At 57.2% G+C, this 25165-nt stretch overlaps 1 protein-coding gene across 1 annotated transcript in view; it reads right to left on the reverse strand.

Moving 5' to 3' along the window:
- The window catches only part of KCNQ1 (potassium voltage-gated channel subfamily Q member 1), a gene marked incomplete at both ends in the record, with an annotated part of 335487 nt that overhangs the window by 225512 nt on the left and 84810 nt on the right, over positions 1-25165 (reverse strand). The window contains 7 exons of the mRNA XM_080693799.1: positions 534-656; positions 2267-2362; positions 3107-3217; positions 10214-10354; positions 11099-11195; positions 11780-11858; positions 12250-12376. Of these exons, the coding sequence (XP_080549925.1) occupies positions 534-656; positions 2267-2362; positions 3107-3217; positions 10214-10354; positions 11099-11195; positions 11780-11858; positions 12250-12376 (774 nt within the window). The remainder of the gene's footprint in view (positions 1-533; positions 657-2266; positions 2363-3106; positions 3218-10213; positions 10355-11098; positions 11196-11779; positions 11859-12249; positions 12377-25165) is intronic.

Consider the following 25165-nt stretch of genomic DNA (forward strand, 5'->3'; position numbering starts at 1 on the left):
ATGGAGGACGTGAGGGCGTGTGCGTGCGTGTGCGGGTGTGTGTGGACGTCGGGGAGGATGTTCTGGCTGCGACTGGAATGGCGGGTGAGAAGGCCTGTTCTGCTGGCGGAGCAGTGTGGGCAGGGGCAAGCCCAGCCCCTCACTCAGCACTCTGGCCAGCCTGCCAGATCCCCACCCGTCTCCTTCCCACTGCCCTCCGTGGTCAGATGGAAAGCTCCACACTGAGGCCCTGTTAGGAGCCTTATTTCTAGCTGGCCAGAAACATCAGCTCATCATGGTCCTGGGTGCATCCTCTGTGCCTCATGCTCCTGGCCTGGCACTGATCTCAAGGTGTGGGGGAGGAGAAGATGGCAGGGACCCAGCACTGGGTGCACAACCTTGGGCCCCAGAATGGTGCTGACTCCCCAGTCTGGACTCTACTGGGCTAAGATACTAGAGTCAAATGCCGCACGATGTCCCAGCCTCAAGCTGTGGCCCCAACCTCCCCAGCTGCCAAGGAGCAGCGTCCACCCAGGGGCAGGCGGGGTGGTTACCATGACAGACTTCTTGGGCTTGGGGCTGGGGGACAGCAATGCGTGGCTCCGGGTGGGCTTGCGGACATAGATCTTCCAGGTGGAGGAGTCTGGGTTCTCTGCAGCGTAACACCTCCATGCAGTCTGCAAGGGGCAGAAGGAAGAGGCTGTGCCCGTGGGGCTGCCCAGCAGGGTTTCCTCTGAAAACTGCATCCTAACCCGCCGGTTCCTACCTCCTGCAGACCAACCCAGAACCCTGCGTTCAAAGACACACAGGCTGGGCGTGTGCGGTGAGCGCACACAGGTGTAGAGCTGGACAACGGGGGTCCACAGGGTGGGCCAGGGGTATGGAAGAGGGGTCACCTGGGACCTGTGGGCACTGGGCTGGGGTATGAGGAACAGCACCCCGGGGCTGGAGGTAGGTGGCACCGAGGCGACTGGGACCCTCAAGCACAGATCTGCAGCTGTGGGGGTCTCCAGGGCATGGGTGAAGTTCTCAGCTGATATTCCCGAGGGCTCCCAGCGCAGTCACCGTGTATGTGTGGGGGGGCGGAGGCCGGGAAAAAAGGCATGTCATCCAGGATGAGAGGGGGTTCAGTGGCCTCTCATGAGGGCATGTGCTGGTGGCCTTGCCACCGCCCGTCCGCTGCCGCCACGATGGGCACCTCAGGCCGACGTGGCGGCCAGCCAGCAGCGCTCCCCCTCTGCACCCCACCCGGCATCCTGGGACAGTCAGGGGAAGGCCACACGTGTCCACACACGCACACCACCAGCGTCCACACACGCTGCACACACAGCGTGGCCCTCTGGGCGTCTCCTCTGCACAACCCACACTGCCTACCCCTGCCGCCTCCCGCCCGCCGAAGCGTGGCTTCTGAGGGCTTCCTCGTTAGGACATGTGGGGCCCGCGCGCGCTCTAGAGGGGTCAGATATGCTACCCTGCTGCGGGTGCTCTGCCCGCGTTGGGCTGAAGTGGGTTTTATAGGCCTGATTTATGGGCTCCCCAAAAGGAGAAACGGTGGGACCATAAAGCCAGGCCTGAGCGGGAGCCCCAGCCATGGCCCTTCAGCTTTATGGCTGCTGCGAGTTCCTTCCCGCTCAGGTGTAAGGTCCAGGTCCTAGAGGGCTGGTCCTAGAGGGTCGTCCGAGGAATGTGGACACTGAGCTGGGCCCCCGACAGCTGCCTACCCCCAGCTGGGCCCTGCCTGGGGCAGAGAGCCCGGGGCCGTGAGGCTAGCCTGGGTCCTGAGACCTTCCCTGGGGGTACTGAGTGCAGGGTGATCCGAGGAGCCCACCCCATATGCTGTAGCACCACACTGGCCAGCATGTCCACTCCTGCCTGGCCCCTCGGCATCCCCTGCTAGCAAGCAGATGCACAGGGCAGTTCTCAGTGGCTCCTCTGCCTGAGTCTTCACTAAAAGGGCAGCTAGTTCTCAGGTGCCTTTGGAGGGCCTGGGCTAAGAGCAGCAGAGCCCAGTGCTCACCACCACTCCTAGAACCTTCCTTCCCCTGTTGCTCTTGGGCCGTGCCCCCATGCCTCCCCCAAGCCTCCAGAGGGTGTCCGTGCCATCTCAGCTCAGTCCCGCCACTGAGGGAGCCGGTGCCGTCCTGTCCCCAGAGCAGACGCCTCCCTACGGGGCTCCTCGCCGGGGAGGGCCCGCAGTAGAGGACTGCCGCGCTCGGGCCCGGCCGGGTGCAGGGCAAGCGCGGCTCCGGATCCCAGGCGGGCGGCGGCGCGCGGGCTGCGGGCTCACCTGGATGAGCGACGCAGCGGCCGGGATCTGCCGGTTGAAGTGTTTCTGCCTCTGCTTCTGCTGCACCTTGAGGGCGAAGCCGGAGCCCAGGATGCCCTGGGAGGGACGGAGAGAGGCCCAGTCCTGCCCGCCGCCGGCCACAGCAGGCACAGGGGCGGGACACGCACGTGCGCACACGATACACTGGTACCGAAGATGTATGTGCCCATACACATGTGTGCACATGTGAATACATGCACGCACGCCGTACGTACAGCACACATATGTGGCGCACACACAGAACACCAATGTATTTACAGGCTCTGTGAAGTGTGTGTGCATGCGTACTACTTGGGTAATGCTCTACATGGAACATGCGTGTGACACATGTCCACGCTGTTGTATATACATGTAACCTCTACCGCCAGTACACACATGGCACGCACATGCCCACGTGGCACCCACATATGTGTGCACCTATATTCACACGATGAACTAGCACGTCTCTCCCCGTCTCCCATGATTTCTGGAAAGGACCTTAAGTCCAGGCACCCTGGTCGCCACGCAGGACCACATGGTTCCGCCTCGGCAGGGATGTGACGGCAGGACGGGGGCCCCCCTCCTCAGCCGCACCCACCGTTCCTGTGCAGACCCAGGCCGGGTTGCCCCACCCTGCTGTAAAGGCCGCACAGATGTTGGGCGCAGGGACGGGCCGGGCGCCGGGCCCGTGGGGCAGCTCTCACTGCTTCAGGACGGCACGGAGCAGCTTGGCTCTGCACAAGCCACCTCTCCAGGCGGACCTGCTCATGGGGAGGGGCCCGCCACCGCAGGAGGTGGAGACCACCCCTGGGGGGCACCTACCGCTGGGAGTGCAAAGAAGGAGATGGCAAAGACAGAGAAGCAGGAGGCGATGGTCTTCCCGACCCACGTCTGGGGCACCTTGTCCCCGTAGCCAATGGTGGTGACTGTGACCTGCAGGGACGAGAGACAGCAATCAGGAGCGGGCGGACCGACAGCCCCAGGAGGGCACCTGCCCTGCCCAGACCCACCGCCCAGGCACCACAGAGGCCTGACCACCCGGCTGGCCACTGTCTTCTTTTGCCACTGACCCCGCAGCTCAGCAAAAGGGCCGGGAAGAGTGACATGATGGTCCGAGACCTCCAGGCTGACCACGTGCAGCCCACCAGAAACACAGAGGCCTCTCCATGTCACCGAGACCGCTGCACTGGCCACAGGGCCACCCGTGGAGGCTGGCCCTCCTGGCCCACTGCCTGCCCCATCCCCAAGGAGCACAGCCCTGGCCACCAACGTGGTGCACCGGCCCCCAGGAGGCGGAAGCTCCCACCGAGACCCGCCATCCACAAAGAGCTGGGACAGGATGACGTGCCACTGCCTGCCGCCACCCCAGGGCTCCAGATGTTTCATTTTCCTCTTTTCTGAGAGAACAAGACAAGGCTCCAGCCTTCTTCTCCGTGGGGGTTCGTCAGTCCAATCGGAGCCAGGGCTGCCCCCCCACCTAGGCTGGCCCCCTGCTGCCATCTGAGCTTGGCTCCCGAGGCTTCTGTGAGGCTGAACAAGACGTCCTGCCGGCTCACAGGAGCCCACCCTGGCAGGCCCGGGCTGCCGGGTCAGAGCCCGAGCCTGCCTGTGCGGCTGCCTCTGACTGCCCAGGAACAGGTCCCGATCCGGCAGAGGAGGCCTGGGCTGGGCCCACATCGAGCCACACACAGCAGGTGGGCAGGGCAGGGGCGCGTGGTGCCCAGCCTTCCCCACGTCGGCGGCCTGCTCTGCCTGGAACCCGTCACGCGCGGCTTTGCAGCCCTGCTCGAACACCCCACTTGGGACAACCCAGCTTTTACCCCCTGGGTCAACGGACGGCAGCCCCTGCTGGGTCCGGGAAGGCCTTCCCAGCTGACAATGGCACAGAAGCTCCATTTGACCCCCTCATGGGGCCAGTATAGATGGATGGCATGGGGTGCCCTATGGAGGTTCATATAGCTCTGCAAAGGAAGACCAGGCCCAAGAGGAAGCAGTGAGTTCCACAGGGTGCGCACCCATTCACTCGGCCCCAGGAGGCCCGGCCCCAAGCTGCTCAGTTGCTCTCCACCCTCACTGAGGAGGAGGAGGAAGGGGCAGGGCCCAGATACCACAGCAGGGGCAGATGCCCAGCGGCGCTGGAGCACGAGGTTCAGAGGAACCCACATCACAGCTGTGGAGTCATACAAAGGGCATGTGGGCATCATGAGTGCCAGCCTCAATGGTCCAGCCAGGTGACAAAACAGCCGTTAGCACCGCCAGCCTGGCCCCACCCCGCGTGAGCGCCATGCCCACACTGGCACCTCGGGGACACTCAGGCTGCCCCGCAACTGCCCACACATGGCCTTCCCCAAAGAGTCGCTGGCCTTGAAACGTGCACACCCCACACAGAAACGGTATGTGGGGAGACACTGCCAGGCCCTTAGATGGACCTCCAGGCTCTGTGTATGCGGGCACACACTCATACACACAGATAGCCATGCAGTGACCTCACGTGCCCAGGCAACAAGGTGGCACGGGCGCATGCACATGTAATAGTCACACACACAATATCACACACACACACAGAGCCCAAGGTCACATGATCACACACACAGGGCCCAAGATCACATAAAAAGGGGCTGGTGTCTATACTTGAGCCTCATACGCTCAGGGCATCTCTGTCTCACACACGCACACACACATGCACACACGGCCCAAGGTCACATCAAAAGGAGACTCATGTCTACATTTGAGCCTCATACTCTCAGCAACACACACACACACACACACACACACACACACACACACACACACACACACACACCTCTGCTGTGCCGGCCCCGCCGCTCCCATTCTCACCATGCCACTCTGATGGCCGCAGTGGACAGCCCTACTCCTGGGCCAGGCCGTGGCCCGCTCATCTAGGCGAGAGCAGACTCACTAGAAAGGCTGTGCGCTGGCAGTGGTGGCGGGATGGGGGCCGCATGGGGTCGGCCAGACCCCCGTGTTAGCTGGTCTGCTGTGGGTTGGGTGGTGGGGCACTATACCGTTCCCGCCTCCCCCAGGGATCTCCAGCTGCCTTGAGCACCTGCAGCGTCCCCACGGTCAAGACCAGCCCACACTGACCCTGGAAGCTCACACGCATTCTGACCCAGACGTAAGGTGCATGGCGCTGCGGTAAGGACAGGCAAGGGCCAGGGAGAGGACAGCACTGTCCTCCAGTAGCCAGCCATCATGGAGACGGGCAGAAATGCACAGAAATCTATGTGATATTTCTTCACTTGGGAAAATGCAGTAATTTGTGTGTGTGGTACTGGGAATGGAACCCAGGGAACTCAGGGGCATTCGACCTCCGAGCGACACCCCCTGCCCTATTTTTTATTCTTTATTTTGAAACAGGATCTCACTGAGTTGCAAAGGGCCTAAGTAGCTGAGGCTGTCTGCAAACCGTGATCCTCCTGTCTCAGCCTCCTGAATGCTGGGATTACAAGCGTGTGCCACCACGTCCAGCGAAAATACAGTAATTTTTCACAAAATTATTTTATAGACAAAAACATAATGAGTCTAGTATTAATATGGGAAAATATCTCAGGTTTATTAAGCATATTATTTAAGTTATATCGGTAGATATAACCCACATATGCAAACGGTAGATATAACCCACATATGCAAAGTTATGTGTTAGAGCAGAAAGGGGTCCTGGGAAATTTCTAGCAGCTGCCCTCCCCCCCCCATGGAACAAAAGGCGGAGAGGGCCTGTGGGCACTGGCACCTCAGGCAGAGTTCAAGAGACACCAGCATACTCAAGCACTGAGACTACATGTCTGGCATATTAGTGATTGTTTGAATACTAACCCTAACCTTAGATTATTTAAAATATCTTTAAATCGTTTTTTTCACAAAATATTTTAAGATACCTAAATTAATATATCTAAATTAGTGGGGGGCCCACCGACTCCCCCCAGCCCCATGTGCGTTGCAGGCCCTCCTTGTCCAGGTAATGAGGGGCCTGTGACTCTTCCTGGGGAAACGCCCGCGCCTGCAGAGCGCTTTGTTGCTCCTGAGTTCACAGACACAAGCAGCTCAGGAATGGGCCGTTGTATCTTTCTTGTGCCTGGAACTTTCCCCGGCGGCCAGCCTTCCTGATCTGCACCAGGCCAAGGAATCCAGGCGGGGCGGGGCGGGCGCCTGAGGGCTCCGTGGCTGCTCCAGGCAAGCGCTCCGAGGCTCAAGTTCAAGCCTCAGACGTGCCAGAAGGCGATGGGAGCCGCGGAGGAGGGTGGGCTGAGGGACGGAGCCCCCTGGCCACGTAGGGCCACAGGGGTGCTCCCCCCCACTCCCCCAGGAAGGAGCCAGCTGGAGCTGCCCCGGGCCCCGGATTCCCGTGTGTTTACTGGTTTAACTGACCATCCGTGGACGCAGGTCTCTGTCTTACTCTCGTTCAGAGACGGCCGAGAGGGTGGGGAGCCACCCAGTGCCACATCCCTGGCACGTGGCGGGCTGGAGCATGACGCAGCATCGGGCTTTACCCCGTGCCGGATTGCTGTTACCCGACCTCTTTCTGTTCCCTTTGTCCCCTGGACTCGAGTAGCTGGGAAGCTTTGTGCCTAAGATGTCCAAGTGCATCTCACTGGCCCAAGCTGGATCCCATTCCTTAGGAGGAAATTGATTTTGTCCATCACGAGGCCTACTGAGCCCATTGGCCAATGGACTGTAAGTACAGAAAGATGGACACGTGTTCTGGACCCTTATTCATCCTCCAAAGCCCTGGCGTGTGGCCTCTCTGGGCAGAACTGGCTGCAGAGCACCCCAGCCCCATGAAGCTGGGGCAGAGGAAGGACCCTGGTCTTGGGGGCTGAGTGCGGCCACTTCTGGCCTACAGTTTGGTTTCTACAGCATCAAAGAGGTCCTGATGCCGTTCCCTACCCCTCTAGGCCCCCTATTCCAGGCCCCTCTGGTCTTCCTCTGCCAGGGCACAGCACAGTCTGGGAGGCGGGAGCCTTCCGGAGCCCCAGGTGAGGAGGGAAAAGCCGTCAGACTCTGTTTTAAAAGGGGGCTGGAATACAGGGCTGGGGTTCCGGCCTTTCCACTCTAAATTCTAAATTTAGACATATGGGGTAAACAGAGCCCAGCAACCACCCGGTTTTGAGAGACCCCCGGGCACTAGACAGAGGAGCCCGTGTTTGCCAAAACTGCTTTTCCCTCCACTCAAACTTTAGCACAAACAAACGCATTTTGTTCCGAGGGTAAGGAAAAATGTCTGAACTGCTCCCCAGACACCTCGCAGCCACACTCGGGCGCCGTGCTCAGGGACCTGGCAGGCGTCCCCTCTGAGCGCGCGACCCCTCCCCAGGGAGGGACCCTCGCCATGAAACTCGCACCTTTGACAGCTGTGGAAACTGAGGCCAGCGCGGGAAGGAAGCGCCCCACGGTCTACTGGGAATCCCCACTGTGCCAGGCTCGATCGTGTACCCCAGATTCACATCCTCCCGGCCCCTCAGAACGCGATCTTGCTTGAAATCAGGGTCTTCAGAGATGTGGCCTAAGATCTGGGGATGAGCTGGGCCTGGTGGAGCACGCCTGTAATCCTAGTACTTGGGAGGCTGAGACAGGAGGATCGCAGGTTTGAGGACAGTCTCAGCAAGCAGTGAGACTCATCAATGTAGCAAGACCCTGTTTCAAAATAAAAGTAAAATAGGGCTAGAGGTGTTGCTCAGAAGTAGAATGCCTCTGGGTTCAATCCCCAGTGCTACACATAACCTCAGTTTTAGGCTTCTGGTCTCTAGAACTGTGATAAATATGTATTGGGAGCCGGGCGTGGTGGCGTGCACTGTGTAAGCCCAGCATCGGGGAGGCTAAGACAGGAGGATCACAGTCGCAGACAGCCTCAACTACTTAGTGAGACCCTTTGCAACTCAGACTGTTGCAAAATAAAGAATAAAAAATAGGGCTGGGGGTGTAGCTTGACAGGAGAATGTCCCTGGGTTCCATCCCCAGTACCACAAAAAAAAAAATCTACTGGGAAGCTACCAAGTTCAGGGGACTTTGTGACCGCCACAGGAAAGTAACCCATCCACTGCCCTGGTTCCATAAGACTGACTCCTTTTGAAGGCAGATCCATTGGTTCGTTCGTTCCCTTGACAAGCGCTGGCTAAGCCAAGGACATGAGGCTGCCCGGTCACCTCAGTGAGCGCGGGGGAGGGGGCCGTCTCCTGAGAGGCCAGGCACCTATCTTAGGATACACACCTCAGGACTTCGGGGAGAGGCTGACTGGCCGAGGGCACCTGGGCTGCTCCTCTCTGGGCTATGAGTGGCGTCCCCGAGTCCAGGGAAGGCGGAGGTCCGGGACGCGCCCTTCCTGCTGGGTACCCACCCCCTCATCGCCCCTGACATTAACACACCTCCATCTCCATCTGCCCGGATGGAAGCCTTGGAGCGGTGTTGCTTTGCTCCCCTGGTGGGGTGGAGGAGCCGGACAAAGGAAGCCCAGAGGGAACAACTGCTCTGGGCTCCGCTGCAAATTGGCCCGCTGGCGGCAAACCCGCGCTCTGGGCCGCCCCGGCATGCATTTCTCAAGTTCTGTTTGTCTGAGAAGTGCCAAGAACACAGCCCATAACTCAAGCCTCGGGCCTCTCCTGCCGGACAGCTGCAGGACAGTCGTTCCATGAATTTTGGAGGTGTTTGCCCCAGCGCTGGGCAGCAGGGCCCCGGGCGCCAGGGAGCAGGGCCTGACAGGAACAATAGCTGGGCCAGGGTGCGTGGCGGCCGAGGCGAGGCTGCAGCTGACGGCCGAGGCTGGGGCACTGGTGCCAAGCCGGGCACAAAGGGGCCGTGTTCCCGGCCGGCGGGCGGATGTTTGCACAGGTGTGGGAGTGGGAGCGCCTCTCCGCCGCGGGCTGGGGGGCCAGGGGCCGGGGACAGCTCCAGCAGGCGGCCGGGAAGGCAGGCAGGGCAGCGCCAAGGCTGGGCACCGCTTATCAGCCTCACCACGGCTGGTCACCCACCCACTCTCTCCACTGCACCTCGGCCCCGTGCTGCTCACCCCTCGCTAGGGAGCCCGGCCCCCCCACAGGCCCCTCCAAGTCCCAGGAGCATCCCCATCCCCCCTCCACAGGCAAGCGCCCTGCCCAGGGGCCGAGCCCTCTTGCCCAAACCTGTTCAGGCCCGCCAAACCAGGAGCTCCAGGGATAGGGCCCCTCATCCCCGGCGGGGCCAAAAGCGGAGTCTGGGGCCTGTGTGCATCCTTGCCTTCCCTGAGATGCCTGGCACTCTGGAAGTTTCTGGAAAACACACTAATGTGGCCACTGGCAGGAGTGCCCACTGTGCACCTGGCCTTGTATGGAACAGGAGCGGGACCACATGTCTGCCCACTTCCCACCCAGCCATCTCAGAGGCTCCCACCCGGCGGAGGGCAAGAGCCCCAAGTCAAGCAAGTGGAACACCCCTTTTGGTCCACTTTGGGACCCGTGGCACTCAGACGCAGGGTCATCTGCCACACGCCGGCCTCCCTGGGGACTGGCAGCTCAGGGACTTGGGCTATCTCAACCCAGGACACATTCGAGGCTGGCCCCTAGTCTCACCCGCCCCACACCTGTGACCAGGATCCTGCAGGGTAAAGTGTGGGAACGCGGCCGAGGTGCCAAGCCCCGGAGCTCACTCCATTCCCATCAGACTGCACTTCCAACGTAAGTTCAAAGATAAAAGCGTTTTCAAAGTCCAAGGCCCGGGACCCAAGAGCACTCTGTTGACCTAGAGCGCTCAGTGTTGACCGTGGGGCCCTGTGCTCTTGGCTTCAAGTGCAAATTTGTGGACAAAGGGATTTGAACATTGAGGCGGAGAGTACCTACCAGTGAGGCATAAAGTCTTCAGAAGCCAGAGCCCAGGGTCCTCCCTGATGCCAGCGTACGTGGCCCCAGCCCAGGACACCCATGCCCGGAGGCCCCGACTTACCACCCCCCACCACAGCGCGTCTGCATAGCTGCCGAACTCAATGCGGCCCGACTCGTTCACCGCGTCTTTCTCAGCCAGGTACACGAAGTAGGAGGAGAAGATGAGGCCCAGGAAGCCGATGTATAAGGTGGTTATCAGCTCCTAGGCCCGAAAGGGAGATGGCATCAGGCCGTGGCCATGGCATCCCATGGCCAAGAGCCTTCTGGTTTTCTCTGGGCCAAAATCAAAGGCGCCGAGGAAACTGTCTTGGCAGCAAGTTTGTCTTTCCTGTATCACTCGGCATCGGCTCGGGCCTGTTCCGCGTGCAGTGTGGACTCCAAAACAACCCATTGTTCACAACCCTTGTAAAAGTGGGTGTGGGGCCTTGCTACCCGGGACTGGGCCTGCCCAGCCTCCGCTGGCCAGTGGCTCTCTCCCCTCCACGGGACAGAGCCAAGACCAAGCCAGGGCCCGGGAGAACACAGAGAGATCAAGGGCCGCCCTTGCCCTCAGCTGAGGCAGGTAGAGCCACCCTGAGCCCGGCACTGGGCTTGGCCCTCGCCTTGGCTGGCTTGGTCTCGGCTGGCCTGGTTTTAGATTCTTGTCCCCAGCTTAAAGTTGGGTGGCATCAGCTTGTACCTGTACAGCAGGCCAAGAATTCTGGCACCCAGAGTGTGGTCTGGGTAGAGCACCCCGCCTGGTCTTGGGCTGGGGGATCGCTCTGGGATTCTGGGCCCTGTCCATGCACCCACAATCCTGGCACCCACCCGGCTCTGGGCCTCGTGGATGGAGCCCAGGGGACTGAGCCAGCACGCCTGGATTGGGGGCAGGCCAGGTCTGCGCATGTGTTGGTCCACTCTGGCTTTGCCCTCCCGGTGTAACCCGCACCCCACCTGCACCACCCACCTGGCGGTGGATGAAGACCACGGAGCCCAGGAGCCTCCAGGTGCCCCCCTGGCGGTCAACGTGCAGCATCCGCAGGATCTGGAGGAAGCGGATGCCCCTGGGGAGGAGGAGGCAGAGCAGGGCTGAGGGGGCCGCAGGGCAGCTGTGCCAGCCTAGGGGACTGGGCAGGGCGCACCAGTGCCCACCAGACTCCCTCTCTGTGGGAGAGAAAGGTGCGGGCCATGTGCCCCGGGGCCATCCCACCCGACTCGGCCCGAGTCAGGTGCCTCTCAAACCCTTCTCCCCGGTGCCCTCCCAAGTCCAGTTGCTGGCCACAAGGTCAGGGCCAGCTCAGCCACACGGCTCCAAATTCCTTCAGTCATCCCAGTTGACAGATGAGCCACCCAAACGCCACCCAAGTCCTGGAGGTTGGGAAGGAGCCACAGCCCCGGGACCCACACTCAACCCGCCTGAAGCGTGGCAGGCCCTGAGCCATGCTGCCACCTGCCTGGGTCCCGTGCTCATCAGGGAAGATGGCGGGCCCTGAGCCACGCTGCCACCTGCCTGGGCCCCGTGCTCAGCAGGGAGGATGCCACACCAGGGTGAGGCCTTGGGAGGAGGAGAGGCTGGTGGCAGGCCGGCGCCCTCCCAGACCTATGGGGGCGGGTGGTGCCCAATGGGGAGCCCGAAGCGCAGACATACCTGATTGCTGAGGTGGCAAATACCTGCCCTTTGGAGCCCACGCAGAGAACGACCATGGAGGCTGCCACCACGATGAGGTCTGCAGAGCAGGGGCAGCTTGTCGTGACCCCAGCCCAGGCCCGGGGCAAGCCCAGTGCCTGTGAGCTGAGGGGCCCAGACCCTCGTCTTGGCCGTGTACATAGACCCCTGACCCCAACCCAGACTGAGGTTTCCAAGGGTCCAGAGAGGACCGAGCCTGCAGCCTGGACCCTGGGCCACCAAGGGGGAGCCCTGTGACGTCAGGCCCCGGGAGGACGAAGGGTGCCCAGGACGGGCAGTGCCAAGCCCCATACATGGCTTGGTGCCCAGGCTGCCACTGCCTCCAGTGTTAGTGGGCCTGGGCAGGCAGAGTGGCACGGGGTCTCAGTTCTTGGACATTTCGGGTAGAACTGTGGTGTGGGTCACTCTTGGCTGGAGTGGGGAGCACTCACCTATGACGGAAATGGGCTTTCGGGCAAAGCGCAGCCGGCCCCAGATGCCCACGTACTTGCTGCGGCAGCCTGCGGACCAGAGGCGGACCACGTACTCCGTCCCAAAGAACACCACCAGGACGATCTCCTGAGGAGGGGCGCAGGTGAGCTCGCCACCCAGGCTGAGTGCCACGGGCAGGTTCTTCCTGCCCCAGAGGCCCAGCCGCTGACAATGGGCACGTGCAGGGCTGCTGCTCTCCAGAGCAGGGTCCTGCGGGGCCAGAGATGACCCCGGGCTGAGAGTGGCTCTACGCCGGCTGTCCCGGCCACGTGCTCTCTTGAGCCACGTTCTCCGGCCAGCACTGAATGAATCTGCCAGAGCCCTGAGCTTTACCTCTCTTCATGGGACCGTCCTCTCTTCCCTCACCTCTCGGCACTGTAGACTACTGCCAACATGGCACCCACCAATGTGGCCCTTACGGGGGTGAGCACACAGAGCCAGGATGGCAGAGACCCAGGACACGGCCTGAGCTGCAACTGGGAGCCCCCCAGCCAAGACTCCCATGTACTCTGAAGCCAGGGTGTTCTCAGCCATGCCCAAAGATTGAAGGTGTGCCTTAGGATGCACCTTAAAATACTGACTAGAAAGGGCCGGGCGTGGTGGCGCTCGCTTGTAATCCCCCCCGCGCTTGGGAGGCAGAGACAGGAGGATCGCGCAGGTTCGAAGCCAGCCGTGCTGGCTTAGGAGACCCTGTTTCCAAAAATAAAATAGGTCTGGGAGTGTAGTCCGGAGATAGACGGGCTTCCAGGAACCCCAGTACCACCAAAAAAAAAAAAAAAAAAAAAAAATACTGACTAGAAAGGGTGGCTTCTGATGGCCAGGCACCCCAGACTACCCTGGCTGGATACCTGGAGAGGAACTGCTTGACACCCAGACAGCAGAACCGTGGAATGAGGTGGTAGGAATAATTTAAAACGATGAGACTCCCCAAAGCCTGCTTGGTTTGGGGAGCAGTCCGAGGCCAGGCCACAGAGGGAGTCAGGCTCTATACACAGCCACCTGGGAAGGCCCCGCTCCCTACAGGCTTCATGGATGTGGTGCCGCCGGCAGGCCAGGAAGGAGCCCATGACTCTCCTAGGCCAGAGGCCACGGATTGGGTCTTCTGAGTGAGTTCCATCACGGTCAGCCTCAAACGCCTGCCTGGGCTGGGTGGGTGGTGCTCAGGGGCAGCCAAGGCCGCAGCTTGGACCCAAAGCCTGGCACCTGGGCAGGGATGGGGCCTGAAGGAGGGCAGATCCCCCAAGCTACACAGTGCCCAGCTCCAATTCAGAGGGCACCTCTTGTGCAAAGCAGGTCTCCTATAGATCTGGCCCAAGCACAGCTACAGAGCTGAACCAGAGGCCTCAGGAATCCCCCAGGATCCACTGCCCCTCCCCAACTCCCCAGGAATCCCCCAGGATCCACTGCCCCTCCCCAACTCCCCAGGAATCCCCCAGGATGCAATGCCCCTCCAACCTCCCTGCCTCCCTCCTGCTTGGTCAGGCTCCACAGGCTGCCACTCCAAGTGTTTCTCAGCCCCATTCGCCTGGAGAGCTGCTCCATCAGCCCCAGGCACCTCCCAAACGTGGCCCTATATGTGGGATGCCCTCCTCAGATCCTACCTTCCTCAGGCCATCCCAGCATCACCACCCCTCTCAGACCCCCACCTGCCACACCTACAGAACCCGCAAGGCTCCCTGGCTCCCCACTGATAAGAGCTCCAGAGTCCCTTCAAAAGGGGTGCCCTGCACCATCCAGTCTCCTGATGTGCTGCCTGCAAGCCCTGGGTCAAGGATGCAGTGCCCGGGGACATTGATGGAGTGTGCCCCTGAGCTCTGACCCATAGATATAAGGAATGTGTCCTTGGGCCTAGGAGCCCATGGTCTCCACCGAGACTACAAGCCCTTAGATCAAAGCAAGGCCGCCTCCGGGCTGTCTGTGGCTTCCTCGATGAGGGGCCCCAGACGTGCGCACAGACCCTGAGGCTCCTCACCCACCCCCCAAGCAGAGCCTGCGGTCCCAGTTCCCATGGCTAAGGAGGAAAGCAGCCCTGCTGGGCGCTGTGGCTTCACCTGCTAAGGCCTGCCATGGAGCGGGCTGGGCAGGGAGGGCCCTGGGCAGGTCTGGCAGTGTATACCAGTGAGCAAAGCCAGTCCCCACTGCAGAGGGCTGCTGTGTGACACACGGACATGACCTGGGGACAGCAGGCGTACCCCTGTGGTTGGGGAGAATGGGCACAGGCCAGTGGCTACTGGGCTCTAGCGACAGAACCTAGCGTGATGGAAGGGGGCGTGGCGGCCATAGGCACAAAGCCCCCCGCGCCAGCCTGGGTCCCCGGGAGGATAGCAGGAAGGTGGCTTCCTGTCCATCTGGTCATCTTGTGGGCAGCTGGAGGTAGGGTGTGAGACAGCTCTGAGGAGGGCAGGTGGCCAGTGGAGTTCCCGGCACGCGCGCCAGGGTGGCCTTGCCGAGCCGTACCTCCTCCATGCGGAAGCTGTGTGCTTCCCTGACCAGGTCTGAAAGCAATCAGTTTTGGGGGCCACCCCCAAGAAGACAGTCGGCCTACACGCAGCCCCTCACAGGCCCACGCCGCGCCCTTCCTGCTGTCTGCTGAGTGATCGGAGTTATGAGTTGTGCTCAGTGGCTTTATTTGTGCAATGAGCTCCTAACAATCCAATTTTTTTAAAAAGGCAAAGTACTTAAATAGACATTTCTCTAGAAAGATACACAAATGGCCCATAAGCGGATGACAAGATGTTGGACATCACCAGGAAATACAAAGAAGCCACACTGAGATGTCTCCTGCCCTTCAAGCAAACCACAGCACCGCGAGGACGGAGACAGCCCGGAGCCTCTGTGTACCGTGGCGGAATGGCGCGGCCACCGCGGGAAACACGCTGGCTCCTCCAACGTGCGAGCTGGCATCGCCAGCGCTCACTTCTGCCGCCAACCTACAGCTGCTCTAAAGGACTCTGCTTTAACCAGGCATGGTGGCACACACTGGTCATGCCAGTGCTTGGAAAGCGGAGACAGGAGGATTGCAGGTTTGAGGACAGCCTCAGCACGCAGTGAGAGTCTTCATCAACCTGTGAGACATAGTTTTAAAATAAAATAGGGCTGAGGGTATAGAATACCTCTGAGTCCAATCCCTAATACCATCCCCCAAGAAAAAGTAAGTACTCTAATTTAAAAAAAAATCCCAAGGGATAAAAACTACAACTACTGTACAATTCAGTAGTACCTCTTCTGGGCCAGTCCACAGAAGAACAGAAATCAAGACCCTGATGAGAGACCTCTGCACATCTGAGGGTGGGAAAGTGAGTAAACGTGTCTGCGCAGTGCAACAGCACTGCCTGGAAGGGGAGGCGTTCTGACACTGCGCGGCATAGATGGCCTTGAGGACAGTATGCTCGGGAGATAAGACAGTCACAAGAGCACAAACACTGCGGGCGAGCTGGCACACGCCTGCAACCGCGGCACTGGGAGGCCGAGACAGGACGGCAGGGTCACGGCTGCCTCGCAGTGTAGCGAGGCCTCCGTGACTCTTGCAAAACAGAGTAGCTCAGACGTGGGACACTTAAGTACTATGTGACTGCACTCATGGGACACCCAGAAGAGTTTAGATCCAGGGACAGAAAGTAGAACGGGCTGCCAGGGGGTGGGGGCTGTTTACTGGGGACAGTTCCGGTTTGGGAAGATAGTTACAGAGGTGAGCTTCTGACAGCCACACAATAGTCTGGATATGCTCCATGCCTTCAGCTATGTGCTTTGAGCTTAGGAATGGTTAAGATGGAAAATTTTGCCGGGTGTGGTGGTGCATGCCTGCAATTCCTGTTCTTGGGAGGCTGACACATGAGGTTCAAGGCCAGCCTCAGCAAGAGAGTGAGACACAGTAACCTAGTGTGACCCTGTTTCCAAAGGGCTGGTAGGAGAGCTCAGAGGTAGAGCACCCCTGGGGCTCCATCCCCAGTGAAAGAACTCACACAACTACAAAGAAAAGGGGGGAAGGCGGGGCTGGGGAGAGGCCAGGTGGGGTTGATAATGGAGGCAGGCCTTCCTTGGGGCTGGGAGCTTCTCAGGCTAGAGGACCACGTTGAGCCTGTGTCTGTCCTGGAGGCCCATGTAGCCCTGTCTGTGCACTTGACAGTGTGTGTGTTTTGCCACCATGACACCTGCCCTTTGGCCCGGCCCAGCTCCCTCAGGCCAAGTCTCCGATGGGCCTTGAGGGCCATGGGCAGCCAGAACTGCCGGTGCCTGGAGTGTGGCTCCGGAGAGTCCTTCATAGCTATTCACCTTCAGTTCTGAGCCTGGCTGAGTCCTCTCACTACAGACAGGGGAGCCATCAGGAGGATAGAGCCAGGCTGCTGTGGTAGACACGGGTCCTGAGAGTCCCTGCAGCCTCGTCTAGTTACCATGTCAACAGAACATGGGGCGGGGGCCAGCGCACACTTGCATCTTGGGAGATGACACAGTGAGATGCTGTCACAGTGCCTGGAGCTTCACCCAGAGTCCCGAGATCTTGTCACTAGGCAGACAGAGGCTGAGAGCCTCGGCCTGGGTCCTGGGGCCCCGAGTATCAGGCGCAGGAAGAGGCAGAGCACGGTCACAGGGAAGAGCCCAGGTCATCCATTCATTCACCCACCCATCTCTCTCTCCCTCTCACACCCCTCTACTCCACACTCGGGTGTTCTAGGGTAACTGGTTCGTGGCAGGTCTCCCCAAATCCACAGAGCCGCTAAGCAGCTGCTTAGCGGCCAGTTTCCCTTTCTCCCGGGCTTTGCGTGTACAGAGGGGAGGGGCTGCCGCCCAGCTCGCCGGGCAGGATGGAGGTGGCAGAGACCGTCTGATTTATCATCACATCACTGGGGAGATTGTCTAAGGCGCACAGTGTTTGGAAGCTCCACGCTGGCGCGAGATGATTTAGAAGCCCGGAGTAGACCCCTGTCGCCAGCCCCTGCTTGTGGGAGATACCAAGCCAGCCTGCAGGGCAGACGCGCTCATCAGCTGCAGCAGAGCCCTCTGGATGAAAGGGTTTCTTTTTTTTAGCTAAACAATAAAGGAGCCTCTCAGATGCTCATCATCGAGCATTTCCGTGTCTCTTGATACCAATCCATTATTGTTTAAATGAAGTATTAATTTTAGAGAGCCTGGGCGATTAGCCACTGAGGGTTAAGGCCCGCACTTCCTAGAGGGCACCAGGGTCTGCGTGGGGAGGGCACAGAGCCAGGGTCAAGGAAGCAGAGGCACCGCCGGTCCCCCGGTGTCCCTGAGGGTGCTGGGCAGGGCAGACGTGGGGGTGCTGGCCTTCACTGAAGCGCTGGACACCCCTAAGCCCCTCGTAGGCCATAGATCAGCCAGGGTGCTTTGGGGGAACCAGTGGTCAGGGTCTTGTGCTCCCTCACAGCCTGGAAACCTACGTGGTAGCCCTGTTCTAAGCTGGGGGCTTCCCTGTTGCGGGCGGTGGTCCCACAGCATAGAGCCCAGCCAGTGGGCTTTGGGGCCAGCTGTTCCAGCTCCATGTGGGCCCGATAAACCGGGTAGGGAGCCAGCCTCAGCACTGCAGGCGGGTCAGCTGGCCGGAGGCACCATGCAGGCTGCTCAAAGCGCCCTTTGTCCCAGGGCCTGCCTGTGGCCAGCTGCTCCCAGCCGCCAGCCTGTGCCGAGTGCTCCTGGACCTCCCAGTGACATGTGCTGGGCACAGCTGGAGCCCTCAGGCTGCGCTCGCCGCCCACCCTGGGGAGCACTGGCCCCCCCGGCCCCCAGGGCTGGCGCCATGGTGTGCTGGCCAGACCCCCCTTCTACACAGGCCGCAGTGACTGAGGAGGGAGCAGAGAACAGCACAGGCCAGAGCAGCTGTCCCCAGCCCCTTTGCAGCCCCCCCCCCCAGTGCCTCGTGGCTGGGTGCAGTACCCAGAGGCCATGGTGAGGCCCAGTCACTCCCCGGGGCCTCTCTGAACCAGGGTGCAGCCCACAGCCTTGAGGCCGGGCCCCTCCACGTCCTGCCTCAGGCCCTGGGTGTCCAAGGTGTCCTGGGACAAGTCAGCTCTCTTAGAAGGCAGCCATTCAAGCTCCCGCTTCCCCAGGAGAGCCCCAGCAGGGGCAGAGGAGGCCTCTGAGGAGCCCCCCACTTTCTGGCTGGCCACCCTGAGTTCTTCTGAGAGCCCAGGGGCTGCAGGACAGTGCCAGGGAGGGGGCAGCAGAGCCCAACAGTGGGCCTGATTGGGGAGCATGTTCTGGATGCCACCAGCCACGGGTTGGCAGTTGCCCTGTGGGCCCCCCCCCCCCATTTAGGGCTATCCTGATTTCAGGGCAACCTTGGGCAGCATGGAGCCACTTTCCCCCGAGAACCAGCCCCACCTGCCAGCTGTCCAGGCGTCCATTCTCCACACTGAGCAGAAGAGGCCATGAGGCTTGCTTGGTCACCATGGGGACGGGCATTCCCATCCACCGGGCAGCCGGGCCCTGCAAGTGTGCGACAGCTGTCGTCTGGTCCTCTCATCCTGGACACCACTGCAGCAGGTGGCGTGAGACTACGTCCACTGCAGGCGGCCGGATAAGCTTGCGCGAGGCCAAAGCCAGAGAGCCTGGCTTCGGGGCTGCCCCGGGATCCGCACCTAAGCAGCCAAGCCCCTTGGGCCCTGTGTCCAGCCCCTGACTCCCTCGCCTAGTGGGGGCCACGGTCACACATCTCCCTACAACTGTCCAGGCCTAGTGGCCAGCCCAGCAGGGCAGATTTCCCAGCCCAAGAACAGAACTTCCCCATGGACTTTGCGGGAGCCTGCCTTGGTACCCCAGTAGGGAACATAAGTGTAGTGTTGTAGCCAAGAGATACCCCTGGAGCAGACCCTGCCCGTGGGCTCGGCTCACTAGGGAGGTTCCTTCTGCCAGCCCCAGGCCTCGCCCATGCTTCTCCTCCGGGAGTAACCACAAACTCCTAATGCCGGTCACTCGCTCACTACGGGTGGATCTGGTTTGTAGGAGGGTGCGCTCTGCGCTTTGCGTAGAGAGGGATCCAGCTAAGATAAGAGACTTGACCACAGCCGGGCGCGGTGGCGCACACTTGTCATCCCAGCATTTGGGAGGCTGAGACTGGAGGATTGTGGTTCGCAGACAGCTTCAGCTACTCAGTGAGGCCCTTCACAACTTAGTGAGACCCTGTTTCAAAATAAAGAATAAAGCCGGGCGTGGTGGCTCACGCTTGTAATCCCCACGCTTGGGAGGCGGAGACAGGAGGATCGCGCAGGTTCGAAGCCAGCCGCGCTGGTTTAAGAGACCCTGTTTCCAAATTTAAAAAGTATAAAAAAAATAGGTCTGGGAGTGTAGCCCGGAGGTACAAGGGTTTCCAGGAACCCCAGTACTGACAAAAAACAAAACAAAATAAAGAATAAAAAATAGGATAGGGGGTGTAGCTCAGAGGTCGAATGCCCCTGGGTTCCATCACCAGATGCACACACACACAAAAAAATACTCAACCACATCCGTGGACCTCGCACTTTCTTGGGCCTGTTATCATCAGGGCCAATCCTTCTGGGCCACAAGCCTCTTAATAAAGGCTGCCCACCCACTGTAGGAGAGAGGGCCCCTTAGTAAGTTTAATTTCACATGTACTGCCAGTGCCTGATGGAGGCCGACTACAGTCACATTTCAGGAGGTTTAATAAAGTGTGTCCAGCCCTGGGCCCCAGCTCACTGTGAGCCAGCGAGGTGGGGGTGCCTGTGAGCTGCCCACTGCCTCACTCTGGGTGTTCCTGAGCTCAGGAGGCAGGCACAGGATTCAGCAGCCCCCACCACCTGCCTGGGTGGGGGGAGGCAGGAGGCTCCAGGAAGAAGCCTACAGGCCCCAGCCCAACTAAGCCCTGCCTAGAATTGGGCTTATCAGCAGATTCTGGCCAAACAAAGGGTATGGGATCCCCCAGACAGGGCACCCCATGCACTGAGCCGAGCCATTACCCAGTAGACAGTGGGCCTGCAGGAGGTGGTCAGCACGTGTGTGTGCCTACCACTGCACTGTTGTTATATTTATGGGTAAATGGATTTCAACCTTTGTGGGGTTGCAAACACCAGTGAGCAGTGTGGGCACTGGCATAAAAATGACAGAATGCAATTAAGCTGCGATCAGTGGGGCGTGGGGATGGCTGGACCCGACTGGGTGGACAGCGCCCTGGCAGCCGCGTAGCTGCCCTCTCCACGGTCACCTCGGCGTCTTTCTTGTGGATGAGAGTGCTACTTAATCCCAGGCCAGTTGCTGTTGTTTTCAATATTTAACCATTTATTTCTAGTTCTGTTGGGTTTGAAGCAGGGTTCCACTGAGGTGCAAAGGACCTCACTAAGTAGCTGGGCTTGATCTTGAACTGGGATTTTCCTGTCTCAGCCTCCAAACACTGGGATTACAAGCATGCGCCATGACACCCGGCTAAGAGATCTGGCTTTAAAACATGTCCTGATGTTCTCTGCCACCTTCCTGTGGAATCTGGGCTTTGTGACCAAAAGAATGAATCTGGCATAGGAGCTGCATCCTCCTGGCACTGTCTTCTGAGCACTCGCTCAGATCAGAGCAGTGAGCAAGCCAGGGCCCTGTGGAGAGGTACTGAGGAGACGGGCCGCCCCAGCCCTGCCTGCATGCACCTGGAAGTGACCTCCCCGCTCAGCGGAGGCCCCGAGCACACACCTGGGATACGGATTGGCGTGTTGTGCCCTGAAAACTTTCCAGGGGTCTAGATTTCCAGTGGATGTGCCACAGATGACAAGAACAGTCGTTTTGGATTACGGTTAAAATCTGAAATGGCTCAGGGTTGCAACGTTTAGGTGTCGGGGTCCCCACTGCAGTGTGTCTGCTGGAGTTAACATCTCCCCACGGGTCACGTGTAGTCTACTTCCCTTGCGTACTTCTAACAGCTTTGCTTACTGTATCATATCTTTGTTAGAGGCCTTAACAGTCACAATTAGGCTTCAGAACAACGCCATATATCATCCACATTCATCTTGTCTGTGCTTCACTGTCAATAATATTTCCTCTCGAGACTTCTGGGAAGATGGCGACGGAGAAAAGCCGGGCTTACGAGCCCCGCTAACAACCAATCTCTATTACCACAAAATCAGCGCCTTTCATAGTCAGAAAACACCATCAGCAGAGAAACAAAAAATGTAATTACAAGGGACAGAGAAAAAGAGGGCTGGAAAAACGAGACACAGAAAGAAACCAGATCGCAGTGCTGCGGCTGGAGCCATGATGCGGAGTGGCGGGCGCCATCTTTCCTTGCAGCACAAGGCCCCAAAGAGGAGGGGGACTCAGAACGGAGCTCAGAGCCACAGAGGAGATACGCCGGCCTCACACCCGAGGACGCGGCAGCAGCGCCTTACTGCCGGCGGCAACAGCAAATTCACCGGACAACCCCAGACTAACACACTCAACAGCCCACCAGGCTCCAGAGAGGAGCAGCGGACAGCGAGCCGAGGTGAGCCGCTGCGGAAGAGCCGGGCGGGATTCGGCAGATTTTTTGGTGCAGGGAGCATCTAAAGCTCCCAGGGGCTGGGCTCAGCACACCCTACAGGGACTCAGAGCAGAGCGCAAAACCAGAGAAGAAATACGCCAGCCTCACGGCCGAGGGCGTAGCAGCAGCGCCATATTGCCACCGGCGGCAGCAGCAGTGAATTCACCGAGTCCACTACAGCTCCATCTGCGCACTCAACAACAGTGAGTCAAATTGCAGCCCCTAGAGGAGAAATCCCAGTACTGTACTCCCAGGGACTTGACTCAGTGGAGGAGTGGCGGTGGCAGAGATATCACACCATAGGAGAACGCCCAACCTGGCACCCCCCCATGGTCTAAAGCAGCCTCAATTGACTCCCTGGGTCTGAGACTCTGCGATACAACCTAGTAAAGGAGTAGTGGGGACTGAGATCCAGAGCACCTTAAGTGAAGTCATAGTGACCCAGGGAAGAACCCAGAGAAGGCACAAACGTCTGAAATCATGGGAAAGAGGAATAACAATGGAGCAATGAATGCCCACAACATCAGAACCCAATAAAACAGAAATTTAGAGATTTCTAGAAGATCAAATCAGGAAAATAACTGTAGAAATAATAGAGGTGCTTCGAAAAGAATTCAGAGAGAGCCAAAAAGAGATAAAGGATGCAATTAATGAAGTAAAGGCCTCAATTCAAAGTACAAACAACCGATTAGACCACATGGAGAATAGAATCTCGCTCTTAGAAGATGATCAATCCAAAAACGAACACATAGTTTCTAATTTCGAAAAAAAATTCCGACAGCAGGAATCTGACATTGGAGAAAAATGGGCCCATTTTAAGAGAGCTAACCTAAGAATAATTGGAATAGAGGAGGGAAAAGAAGGTGAAACCAAAGGGATCAACAATCTCTTCAAGGAAGTAATAGCAGAAAATTTTCAAAACTTAGAGCAAGAGATCGATACACAGGTCCAGGAAACTTATAGAACTCCCTTTAGACAGGATCGGAGAAGAGGATCCCCACGCCACATAATTGTCAAAATGACCAATGTGGAAGCCAAACAGAGAATCTTAAAGGCAACAAAAGCAAAGGGCCAAGTGACATTCAGAGGCAAACCAATTAGAATCACTCCAGACTTCCCAAACCAAGTCATGAGAGCCAGAAGGGCTTGGAGTAACATATTCCAAACTTTGAAAGAAAACAACTTCCAGCCAAAAGTTTCTACCCAGCAAAACTTTCTATCAAATTAGATGGAGAAATAAGAAGCTTCCATGACAAACAGAAACTGAAGGAATTTATGTCTTCAAAACCAACACTAGAGAAAATACTCAAAGAGATTAACTACAAAGAAGAAATAGGTAACACACACCAGAACCAGAGAAACAAGAGTTTCCATCCAACAGTCAACTAAGATTGGTTATCTGTGGAGATTCATTATTTATGTTAGTCTTTTACCTATCTCTAAATTGTATTGTTTGCCTTTATTGTTGTTAATTTTTAGGATTTCCAGTTGGAACATTAATATACCTTCAGATATAGCATTGGAAATATTTTATCCTATTCTATCAGTAACTTTTAACTCTGTTTACATTGTCTTTGGATATACAGTATTTTTTTTAATTTTTAAGGAGTTTGTTTACCCTTCAGTTGCCTGTGCCATTGAAATTATATCCAAGAAATCACTGCCAATTTCAATGTTGTGAGGTTTTATGACCCAGATTTTCTTCTAAAAGTTTATAGTCTTAAGATTTATCTGAGTTAATATTTGTATATAGTGTTAGGTAAGGATCCAATTTTATTCTTTTTCATGTAATTATTATTTTTCAACAATATTTAGTTAAAAGATTATTATTTCCACCACCAAATGTTCATGGAAACCTTGTCAAAAATAACTTGACAATATGTGGAAGAATGTATCTCTAGGCTTTTATTTAACTCCAATGGTTTACATATCTGCCTTTAGAACAGTACTACACTGTTTCAATTATTGTAGCTTTATATGGTTTGAAATCAGAAAATATACATCTTCTAGCTTTGTTCTTTTTCAAGATCATTTTGGGTATCTAGAGTCCATATTCCACACTAGGATAGATTTTTTTCTGAAAAATAAATAAATGTATGATGTATGATAGTTTCACCAAAAAAAAAAGAAAAACAATATTCTTTGGTAAGAAAGAAAGCAAAAAGAAATATTGAAAGGTTATCTTTAAGTCATCAAAAGCTTGGTATCAGACAAATGAAACTGTTATGTGAGATTATCATTTTTAATTTTGGATAAATTGCTGTAATACTAGATGTCAACCACTAAGCCAAGCATGGGAAGGAGGGATGGGGAGGAAACAGGGTGAGGATCGGGGTAAGGGCTAACTGGGCGATGTGTGCATGTATGTCTACAAAAGTTTTTTTTTATCCCATTATGATGTATGAATACAGTGCACCAATAAAAAAAATTTAAAAATGAAAAAAAATAATATTTCCTCTCCTGAGGCTTTTTTTTTTCATTCTATTTGTGCGTGTGTAGTTTCTTGGCATATTTTCGGCTACATCTTTATTTTTCAATAGTCAGTTCCTATCTTGCTTGATTTAATTCTATTGAATGATACATTTGTTTATTAAAAAACTGGGTTGAGGTACAGCATAGTAGTGATGTTTGTGCCTACTTTACACAGGGTACTCAGTTTAATTTCCAGCACTACAAAAATAAGCACGCTCTGAAATAAGTCAAAATAAGTCCTCTGTCTTTTAATAAGAGAAATTTGGGACATTTACATTTAGTGTAAAACTGGCACATTTGATTTGGCTCTTTCCACTTTATGTTGATTTCCTGTCATTTTGTCTTTTCTTTACAGTTGCCTGCTGGTCAACATATTCTCCACTGACTTCTTATCTCGTGACTTTGGATTTCTCCCTGGCATCTTCATTCCACTAGTTCCTTAAACACAGATGGAACTAGCTCTCATCTGAAAGCAGTGTGTGCTTAGTGACCTAGCTGAGGCTTCCTCCCTGGAAGAAAAGGACTCCCGAGTGGCTTTCTTATTCCTCCCCCTTCACCCAGCAATCGAGGCCACCTTCCACGTCACCTTCAGGGCTCCAGAGGCCAGAGATGGGGCTCTGCAGGCCACCAGTCTCCACCTTGATCTGGATGCACAGAAGCCACCGGAGGCCACATGTTCACAAGCACTGTGGACGCATGCTGGTTGAGCTGCACTTACATAGATGGCTGTGGGCGGTGGGAGCACAGCCCGCCTCAGCATCCTCTGACAGTGCAGTCAGCAGCTGGCCTGCGTCACGCCAGTCAGTGCACATGCTGCAGCCCCCTCCCAGAAGTGCTCGCAGCATGACTGCTTTGCAAATGGCCATGAACGACGTGATAGGTAGATGCGTTCAGATGGAGCAATGACTTGGAGTAGCGTGGACCCCATCCAAGAT

The sequence above is a fragment of the Muscardinus avellanarius genome, assembly GCF_963383645.1.
Source record: "Muscardinus avellanarius genome assembly, chromosome: 1".
In the NCBI taxonomy this organism is placed as follows: Eukaryota; Metazoa; Chordata; class Mammalia; order Rodentia; family Gliridae; genus Muscardinus; species Muscardinus avellanarius.